Consider the following 11,285-nt stretch of genomic DNA (forward strand, 5'->3'; position numbering starts at 1 on the left):
TGGAATTCAACCATAAACAGGTACCTACTTAAATCCAATATCAGAATATTAACAATTTTTAGTTTTGGAATTTAATCACAAACATGAACCTAGGTACCTACTTATCAATGAAAAGTCTTTTTCCAAGGTAATAGCAGGCAAGCTAACGTTTGGGCAGGACAACGTCTGTCGGGTTCGCTAGTTATGTAATATATTACAGAGAAATAACTTTGTTTTTTTGTGTGTACCACTTTTTAAGAATAATAATCACAAATGTATAGTTTATGTTATGTTTTTGTTCTTTTCTCGTGCGTTTTATAATAAGGTTTGGGACCAATGTTATTTATAATCTTTATAAAGATATTGGTAAAGTCATAAAATTTTGTAATTTTCTCTTATCGCTGACGATCTAAAAATGTTTTGTGAAATACTTACTTCTTCGGATTGTATTAAACTTCAGTATGACATTCAAAATATAATTCAATGGAGCAAACAAAACAAATTATTCTTCAATTTCTCCAAATGTTTTGTTATGGCATACACAGGAGCACCCAAAACAATATACTATCGTTATCTCATGGACGGAGTGAGGCTTGAAAAGGCTTCAACGTCCAGAGATCTCGGGGTGTTGTTTGATGCTCAGTTATCTTTTAATCTTCATATAGTTAATCTATGTAATGACTCCCTTAAAATGCTTGGTTTTGTTCTTAGAAATGCCAATGTCTTTTCTGACACTCGGATTATGAGGACATTGTATAATTCCTTGGTAAGAAGTCGTTTGGAGTTTAGTTCCATTATTTGGTCGCCACATGAGGCTCGATACTCTTTAATGGTGGAGAGAGTGCAGAAAAGATTTCTGCGCTATCAATACCTAAAAGAGTGTGGATATTATCGTTGGCTCTTCCCAACCGACTTTTTACTGGGGATGCTAGGCTATCAGTCATTATGGAGGAGGAGGGACGTTCATTTGGGTGTTCAATTTTTCCAGGTGATTGGTGGTCGCATACACAACTCGGAAATTCTGATGGATGTAGGTCTGTTCGTACCTTATAACCATCTTCGACAAAGACAGCATCGATTGTTTTGCCTACCACGATGCAGAACCAACCTGCCAATGGTTATGCCGGTTGGTAGAGCGATCTTGCTACTTAATCGCATCGCCTCGGATGTCGACATATTTCACGATAGTGGTCCTTCCCTTAGGAAAGCACTTTCTAACTTTTAATTTTGGTTTTTTACATTTTGTTATATTATTTTAATAACAGAACTATCTACTGTTATTTGTGATCTAATATTGTATTTAGAACGAATTGGGTCTTATTTTTGTAATGTTCTAAATATCTGAATAAATAAATAAATCAAATAAAAGGGTTTACATTAATTACAATAATTCAAATACCTGGGAGTAAATGTTACGGAAAATGGAACCTTTAAAAAGAACTGGGAGTGCGGCTAGAAAAGCAGGCGCCACATTCAATATTATGAAGTCTGTCTGGAGATCGGATATTTATTCAGTGAAAACTAAATGCTGCCTATATAACGCATGCATAACACCTGTTCTTCTCTACGGATGCGAATCGTGGCACCTCACTAGGGCCCAAAGCAGCGAAATTCTTAGTTTTGAGACGATTCTCTCCACCGATGACACCGATGCGTCTCAGAAGAAAATTGAGTGTGCGGTGCTTTGACTTTGTGAGGAATTAAGTAATAAGAGAACGGACGCAGCAAACTCCGGTGACAACTGTCATCAAGCGGAGGCGATACGGTTGGCTTGGCCATGTGCTGCGCATGCCTCCCGAGAGCCTTAATCACGCTTGCCTACTTTACGAGGCATCAGGTTCTCGACGTCCTGGACGTCCACTGCTGACTGTTCGTCGGAATTCATATCAGAACTGACGTGGGAAGATGAACAGGAGCTGGCAGCCGACAGAGATGCTCGGAGGATCTTTGTGGACACCATATGCTCCAACTAGGGAGCGGACATGGAATAATGAATGAGTGAAATACATTCTCTTCATTTTTTGTTTCACGTAGAAACATCCTTCTTTCCTATGACGGCAGCATTGCTCCAATTAAAATTCTATCGCAACAAAAAAACACCCCTGTCAGTGGCCACAGATTGTTGTCAATCCAATAATTTACTCACAAATAATGCATTTATAGCAGGTGCAAATAGTTACCTGTTAACTGGGAATAAGATCGCAAAGCGAATGGGCCGATTTGATTAGCATATAGCTGAAAACGACCAACTGTTATTTCCTTCTCATATACACGGTTTTTCAGGGCCAGACCGCAAAACTTCAGAGGAATATTCCTCATGGTAAGCTTTAAAAAAATCCCAATAAAATTTTTACAAAAAGTCGTTTTTAAATAGTAAAAAAATAAATTGTAATCTTTGAGATTGAGATGACATTTTGAATGTAGACAATCCTTAAATTATCGGACAAGCAGTCCCTCCACAAACCCTTACCCCTCTCCTACCCAGCCGCTTTCCTTGTCCGCGTCTGGTGCGTATCGCTTCGTTGGTCAAATACGTTTTAATAGTTATTTTTCGGGGAGGAGTAGGGGTTTGCGGAAAGGATGCTAGAAATGAAAGATTTACTCCAATTTGAGATAATTAAAAAAATAAATTTTTAAATGACTTTTTGGAAAAAAATGAGAAGGATTTTCTTTAAAGCTTACCATGAGGAATGTTCCTCTGAAGTTTCGCGGTCAGCCCATGAAACACCGTGTATTAAACATTAGTACAATTTTGACCTTAATTAAAGAATGAAACGTGTATGTAAAGTGACAGTACTACTTTTTGGGTAATGTGAAATCCTTGAATCTATCGTTAAACTTTATATCGTCCCCTTGTATATATTTAAAAGTCGATAAAGAAAGAATCACGATCCTAAATATCGGGAAGATATTTTGTTTGTTTCTGTTGCTACAATTAAATTTAGACTTTTATTTTACATATTAGCTTTTTTACCCGCAGCTTGGCTAGCATTGTATTAAAGAGAACTGAGTTAGAACTTAGTCTTGAAGATGCCTACTTAGGCGAAAGCGCTCGTTGGTCAAAATAATAAAAAGTAAAACTAAACCAAGAAGTTTCATTGACAAGTTTATTTATAATTTTATCATAATCATTAACTTAGGTAATTAATGAATCTTTACGTTTATCGATAATAATTTTTCCGATAAAATAATTTTTTTTCGAGATAGAAAGTAGCTTGTGTCGATCGCCGGTCCTCTATCAATCACTATAAAAAATATGACGATCCGTTCGTCTATGGCGACGTAGCATCGGAATTGTTCACAAATTCAAAATCCTACAAAACGAAAAGCAAACCAAACTTTTCATAAAAGTTAATAAATATTTGTAAATAACCACTAACCGACTTTTCTATGTCTACCGGTTTCGAGACGTACCCGTCTCTTCGTCAGGAAACCAATTAAACTAACATGCAAAACCCACTATACACCTTCACCATAGTTTTTGCACACAAATATAAAACCAACACGACATGTATTTTAATAAGTACATGCACTGATTAGGACAAACATGCACTGATTAAATTATGAAAATATTCTGTTGTTTGAGAATTAATTAAAAAAGAAGAGGGGATGAAGGGAGGGGGTAAGCTTAATAAGTTTGATAGGGTGACCATTACAGTGGAACATCGTATAAAGGACTATATTGGAAGTTTGTTTAATAATTGATCAAAGGAACATTATTTTTTAAAGTTTTCCTAATGTGAAATGTTTCCATATTATTTACTTTTAACCCTTTATTATTTGTATGTAAGATTTTAACTTCTGTATTCTGCAAACTTTTCAGTTCAGTTCCGTGCTGGAACACGATATTTATTGACTCAAAAATTAAAGTACATACTTCCAATACAAAAATAAAATAAATTAATAAATAATTTAGTTTTTTACTGATTTATTTTTTTAAGATCCTCATGACTTTTTAATTGGTTTTAAATATGTTTTTATATTTTTTATTAAAAAAAAAAAAATGTTTTACTTACACATTTTTAAAAATAATTTTTACTATGTTTTTTTTTCTCTTTCTACTTGGTATTTTGCTATGTTTTTTAATATGATTTTTGCTATACACATACATTTATTTTTTTACTATGACTTTAAATACGTTTCTTACTTTGTATTCTGTTTTTACTTCGTATTTTACTGAGTTTTAAAATATTTATATATATATATATATTCATAACGTTTTTTACTATTTTTTCACTACAGTTTTTACTATGTTTACACTACGTATATTACTCCACTACTTTGGGAATTGCACTGGCTACGTTTACCACAGATGGTGGAATACCAACTCTGTTGGCTTATGTATAAGTCACTGCACAACTCTGCTCCAGAATATCTTAGGGAACTCTGCATTCCAGATGAACTAGCTGACAGACGTCTTACGCTTAGATCAGCTACGTCAACGTCGAAAGGAAAAGTTATTATACCTCTACGCAAACACCGCACTAAATTCGGCGTACGCGCATTTGCGGTCGCAGGCTCTACGCCATGGAATGCTCTCCCAGCAGACGTCCGAAACTGTGAGAGTGAAGCGATGTTTCGGAAGAAACTTAAAACCCACTTGTTCTCTTATTCATTTGAATAAATTCTTAGCATGTGGTGACAAAGTACATTATTTTTCTTAAATTAAAAAGTTAAAATTAAATGTATATCTTTATATAACCACTTTGTAAAGCTCCCTTGACGTATTATATTACGAAAATGGCGCTGTATAAGTTGTATTTAATAATAATTATAATTATTATTACTTTGTTTTTACTATGTTTTTGCTTCATTTTTAACTACATTTTTACTATGTTTTTACTAAATTTTAACCATGTTTTTATTCTATTTTTTACTTTGTTTTTCACTTTGTCCACTATCTTTATAACTGTTTCTATTTATTGATTACTGTTTTTTTTTTACCATCTTAGAACGGGGTAAATAACCCTAGTTAGGTAGTCAAAGCAACTGGTATAAATTATAATTTTTTTTATGTTATATAATATGATAATAAATAAATTAATTAATTGACATGTAAAATTACAAGAAAATAATCCCAGCAGCTTCAATAAACAAAAACACCTGTTCTAAAGCTGCATATAAATATGTAAATATGCATAAAATAATAAGATATCTTATTATTGTTCGTAAATATTAGCATATAACCACTTACCTATTTTTTATGTCTACCGGTTTTGAGACGTACTCGTCTTTTCGTCAGGACACTCACTACACCAACATGCAAATACTAAATTGGTAACTCGTTTATCCTCGACAAAGGCTACATAGGTTGTTCTACCTACCACGATGCAGAACCAACCTGCCAATGGTTATGCCGGTAGGTAGAGCAATCATGTTATTCAACCGCATCGCCTCTCTTAGGGATTTTTCTTAGGAAGGCAATTTCCAAATTGTAATATGCATGTCCATTTTACTGTAACAGAGTTTTTACATAAAGTTGTTTTACAGATGTTACATTAAGATTTACGAATATACGGAGGGAGCTAGCCAACGACAGGTCATACGCCCTGTAAATGTCTAGACTTTCGTATTCCCTTCTCAAAAATGTTTTCCTTATGTTGAGAAAAATTCAGTTCATAGTAATTTAAATAGATGTACATATTAATTAATGTACACAAAATGTAATATTATATAACCTGTAGCAATTGCACATAAATCTTTAATCCGAGTCATTTAAAAAAAAAAATTCGTTATCCAAGTGACTTGCTCTTCAAAGAATTCAGAGTACTGAATATTATTCAACAGTATATATTGAGAACGGTAGTGGTTACACACATAAAGAGAGACATTTACCCAAGCGTCAACCACAACCATAATACAAGATACTCTAATAGGGATCTGATACTAAGTGAAGGGGTCAACACTGTTCTGGCATCGAGACAACACTACAACGTAGGCAAAAAGGTCCATAACCTTTTGCCAGAATCGTGGAAAGACGGGAGTGTTGTCAAGTTACGGAAGGTGTTGACCTCGCTCTTTCATGACATTGGTCGTAGGGAATCAGAAAAGTTGATGCATGCCACGGATTGGAGATTCTTACTGGATGTCGAAAATAAAATATAAAAAATAAGGAATAATTTTAAAAATATATATTTATAGATGACAACCATGAAGTTTCGCATAAATAATTTGTCTATGTTTTTATGAATGTATGTATGTGTATGCGCATGGGTGTATGTACGTGTGTGTTTATGTACATGTGTATATATGTGTATATTTATATATGTGTATGTCTGTATGTATATGAATCAAAATGTGTATCCGAATAAGTTTATATTTTGTTTGTCTGTGCTCTATATTAATTTGTTAACTATTATAATATATTAAAATGTAATTGCCTAGCTTGGAACGGGGTATGTACACTTGTTAGCTGGGCAAAGTGAACATGGAATTGTATTTTGATAAATAGTGTGAATAAATAAATAAAAAATAAAAAAACTACTTAAAAGAAATTAATTAAGTAGAATGTCAAATGTTACATCCAGTGCAAAGTGATGATTTAAACCGGTCAATTCACCAGTCATAGGCTTTCATATTCTCTTTCTAAAGAGGTTCTTCACCTGAGTAGAAATATTTTCTGTAATTTACAATAAACAAACAAGGTTTGTGTTATACATTATGAAATAACTGACACGTACCTAATTACGACCAAATTTTATTGCTATTAATCTAAATTCAAACAATCGACAGTCATTTTTCTGAATTCTGTCATCCGTAATTTGGAATGACAACAAATTTTAGCGTTCTCAAAGTAGTTTTAAAATTTTCCGTGAAACTTTACTGTTAGTTAACTGAAATGCCGGCGGTTATAGGAACAAATTATGTCTTGAATATCTACGTCCACAAAGTTACTGTCCAGAAACACGTTTGTTGTATCGATGGAAACCACGAGACGTGTCTGGGCTTCAAATTTCTCAACGAGATTTCTTTCGAAATTTGCCAACCAAACGATCCCAGGCAGAGGAGCTCGTGCGAATGCACGATCAACTTTTCCAAAGGAAAGACCTGTCTGTTCCTCAGCAACGAAGCGATGGTACAAGCCTCGAGCGATTGCAAGCTCTATATAGAAGCCTGGCAGAAAATGTCTTGCGCCTGTCTTCCTTCGAAGCTCGGCTTGGGAACGGCCGCCATCGATCTATCGGAACAACTGGACAAGATCAACGCCGGAGAAACGGTCAGGCCGATGAAAGGGTACTATGCAATCCTAAACCCCGAGGAGGAAGAAGTCGCCGTACTGGACATGATGATAAGGCTATCGAAATTGGACACCATCAATTTAAACGACTTCACGATGAACGAAGGGGGAAGTAATTTTATGGTGAAGGGCAACGAGGAGTGTAATGCTTACACGTTTAAGAAAACATTCGGAGGCGGAGGAGGGACCAATGAGTGCGACCCTAAAAAAATGATCAGGGATGTCGGTGATCATTGCTGCGGACAAGAGCCGGGCCATGGAGGGAACATGGGTGTCGGTGGAAGTTGTGGAGGAGGAGGTGGATATCCAAGCAAATTGGCTCCGGTAGAATCAGACACAGGATGTGGCTGCTTTGGTAACATTATTTATAAATATTTTAGTCTTATTTCATTTCGCCGACACTTCTTTTGCCTGTTTTGGGCTTCCCGTTACGACTTTTTTAGTCTGTCTAGAGCCTGTGTTTCTGGCTATGTGTTCAACCCCGTGGAACACATCCATGACTTTAAATCTTGCTCTTTTCCATGTACAAGTTTTTCTGTCTCTTAATGAAGTACCCATCATTCTCTTTTCTACAGCCTTTTGCGTCACTGATAATTTGTGTATTTTTTTTCGTGATTACCAAAGTTTCACAGCCATATGTGAGTATAGGGAGAACACAAGCATCGAAAAGTAAAAAAAAAAGTAATGTGAATACTTCGGAGACTTCAGGGTATATGACAGCCTATCAAAGGCTGATCATGCTAGACCTCGCTTTCTTCCAATTTCCACGAAAAACTTCCCAGTTAAGTAGACCTCGTCTTATGGGACTTTGACTTTTTATTAAAAAGAAGTGTGAATTTATTATTGGACACTTTTAAAGCGTAATGATCAGCTAAGTATTAGTACATGAGTAGTTACAGAGTACTAGGTAGATAATTAATGTTGATTATCTAAATCTCACAGAGAGTCAAACTCGAGCACTCTCATGCGTTAAGAACGCCTCATGGGACAAGTTACATTAAAAATATGAAACGTTCTTGTAAACGTATTGGTAAATATAGCTAATACAAGTTGTTCTAGGTTTTTTTATGCAACCTTTTCGGATCAATTTGATGAGATTGGGACAGTTATTTAATTTAAATTTAACTTTTTTCAATACATCTGGGTCTTAAAACAGGGAGGGTCTATGCGTTATAAACTATAATTTCTCTTATATATAAATTTTATTTGCTTTCTGTTACAATTTATCCAAACGGAAAAATAAAGTTTTTTTTACATTTTTAAAGTAATAAAGATTTATGAAATACTGGCTAATACATCACAATTCATGTTTATTTGTTCCTGACTATTCAAATTGGTTTAGAAAATTTCTCGAATCTTGACGTCACATTTATCAAGGCCAAACATATCGCGTTTTTCTAGTGACGTATTTAAAAAAAAATCTTTTTAAAATTAAATATAAAAATATTTCTCCACAATATCCATATTGATTTTGAAAATACAATTAATTATTATAATTCTATTTCATGTATTTTTATCGGTATTCATAGTTTGTGATATTTTCCTATCGTATTTTAGATTTCTGATTTAATGCTGATTTAATCTGCATCTAGAAAATACTTATTCTACACCTAGAAAAATACTCCGAAATAATGCGATTTTGTTCATCGGTTATTAAAAGAATAATTATAGTTTTCTGGCGCCTCTACGTAGAATGATCAGACTTGTTAACGAAAATCAGAATCTGAATTATTTTGGCTGTAAATGGAATCAATTTACCTTAATTCATTAAAAAATATAAATTTTCGACAAATTCCTTACATCTATAATCAAGCTGGATCCCATAATGTTTGTCCATTATGTATATTGTCCGTCTCGTGGTGTAATGGTCAGCGCGTTTGCCTACCAAGCAAGAGGTCTCGGGTTCGATTTCCGACATGGTTGATATGAAATATTTATTTAAAAGGGTGTTTACACACCATGTTAATTCATAGTCCCTGGACTTGTATCTGAAGCGTAAGACTGATCATCTTCTCTTCATGTAACAAAAAAATGATCAAGATACGCTGCGATTGGTGCACCAATGCAGTGTCCTATGCACCATTAGGTGCGAAAAGGGAATGATGATGATGACGTATAATTCGTCTGTGCTATTTTTTTTATTGTTTTGTTTATAGTTTTATGTTATTTTTACGGTTGAATTTTTTGTTGTTATACAGGGTGTTCATTAAACACTGTCACATCTGAAACCACGATGATCAGTATGAGCAAGAAGACATATTGGCACATTAAAATATTTTTTTAGAACGAATAAAATTTTAAAAAAAATATATATCAAAAAAGCAAATGGTTGCTTACTTTTGCAGGGGAAAAACGAGGAGGGGGGAGGGGGAAGTCTGATGCTGCGCCGCGCTCCTCTCACTTTGCCACTGCAGAAGTAAGCAATCATTTGTTTTTTTTAATGTTTTTTTTTATAGTTTTCTTTGTTCTAAATATTTTTTAATACGCCAATATGTCTTCTTTCTCATACTGATCATCGCGGTTTCGGATGTGACAGGGTTTAAAGAACACCCTGTATTTGTTCAAAATGATCTTTGTCCGTAAATTTATTAAAATAAAAAATGATAATTCATTTGTAGCGCCAAAGTCAAAAGCCGGAGACAATGACCACGAAGAAATAGGCGTCACATTGAATGGAAACCAAATCAAGATTCGCGTGCCAAAATCAAAAACTAAGGGTACTATTTCTCAAACAAGCTGCAACCAAACTGGGGCTGATGCATCGGGTCCTAAAGAGCGGACCATAGTCTTCGGGGAAAACGAGGTCTTCCTCAACATGAAGCAGTCTAATAACGAAGGGAGTCAAAATCCCCAGGCGTTCAGCACTAAGTTCACAACGGGAGACCCGAACGCCGGAAAACCGACATTGGTCATTACTCCGAGTAATGTACCGAACGGGGTAGAAGCCATGAAGGTTATAGACCAAAACAAAGACGTGTTTCTTCTCAAGATAAACAAAAAGTGCAGAGCGGCGGACAAAGCCAACCTGGAGCTGGAGCTGGTGACCCCCAAACCGCCAGAGAAACCGCCGAAGCCACAATCAGAGACGAGGACGACGCAGTACGATGAGGCGGATTGTCCCTTGCCGCCGCCTCCCCCGCCGGAGCCGGAGCCGGAAGTTGCGGTACTCTCGGCGGAGTCCGTGAAGAAGGACCATTCGAAGCCCGCGAAAAGTGGGAAGAAGGATAAAAAGAAAAAGTAAAAATTTCATACCAACTTTAACTAAAAAAACCCCGCAAAACTGTTCACATTTGAAACGACGAATTTTTCGGAATATTAATACTTAATTTATTGCGTTTATATAATAGAGAAATACCACTTTTTTTATTTACAATTTTAAAGTAATAAAGGTCTTTGAAATACTGTCAAATACAGAAATATTTTTTTTGTACTTATTAGTAGGCACCATATTTTTTTTTTCTACTTATTAGTAGGTACCATAAAAAAATATTTTTAAATTTTTAATTTTAAATTCCCGCGAAAACAGTCGTTGCATTGGGCACATCCTCAATACGTCACGATTCATGTTTATTTTGAACTCTGTTTGTACCCGTTAAAATTTTTATAAAACATCGCACGAATCTTGACGCCGTTTGGTCTTGTTTATGTTATCGCGTTTTTCTAGGGAGATATTTTTTATTATTTATTTTTTAAAGTTATGTATGAAAACATTTATCCACAATAACCATATTGATCTTGGACGTACAATAAATTTTTCTATATCCATTTTATGTATTCTCATCGGTTTTCACAGTATGTGATATTTCCCCATTGTCTGTAGCGCATAATTCCTAAAGACCGGACGTAAAATTTTTGTGTAAACCCCTCTTTTGTCAATAAAATTTACATTAAGAGAAATAAAAAAAACAGAAATTTCATTTATTCGCAAGGTTCAAAAATATTTATGCTTTATTAAGTTCATCTTAAGAACTAATAAAAAAATCCATCCAAATTTATCAAGAATATATTTTTTCAAATTGATTTGAAATAAGTCGAGGCATTCCATTCCTCTGGGTAACTCGCTGTACCG

General features: G+C 34.8%; 1 protein-coding gene across 1 annotated transcript; it reads left to right on the plus strand.

The window, feature by feature from the left end:
- The first annotated feature begins 6,719 nt into the window (after nt 1-6,719).
- On the plus strand, nt 6,720-10,815 carry LOC148285635 (uncharacterized). The gene is made up of 2 exons (XM_088242595.1): nt 6,720-7,571; nt 9,835-10,815. The coding sequence occupies exons 1-2, from the start codon at nt 6,818-6,820 to the stop codon at nt 10,455-10,457; spliced, it is 1,377 nt and encodes a 458-aa protein (XP_088098721.1). The 5' UTR covers nt 6,720-6,817; the 3' UTR covers nt 10,458-10,815.
- The last annotated feature ends 470 nt before the right edge of the window (nt 10,816-11,285 follow it).

The sequence above is a fragment of the Micrasema longulum genome, unplaced genomic scaffold, assembly GCF_059751315.1.
Source record: "Micrasema longulum isolate JH-2025_06_02 unplaced genomic scaffold, ASM5975131v1 h1tg000018l, whole genome shotgun sequence".
NCBI lineage: Eukaryota > Metazoa > Arthropoda > Insecta > Trichoptera > Brachycentridae > Micrasema > Micrasema longulum.

Bases quoted from the DNA above. Each gene is read 5' to 3' on its own strand.
- LOC148285635 (XM_088242595.1), top strand. From the start codon at position 6,818: ATGCCGGCGGTTATAGGAACAAATTATGTCTTGAATATCTACGTCCAC. The intron at 7,572-9,834 runs GTAACATTATTT...ATTCATTTGTAG, and splicing joins CACAGGATGTGGCTGCTTTG to CGCCAAAGTCAAAAGCCGGA.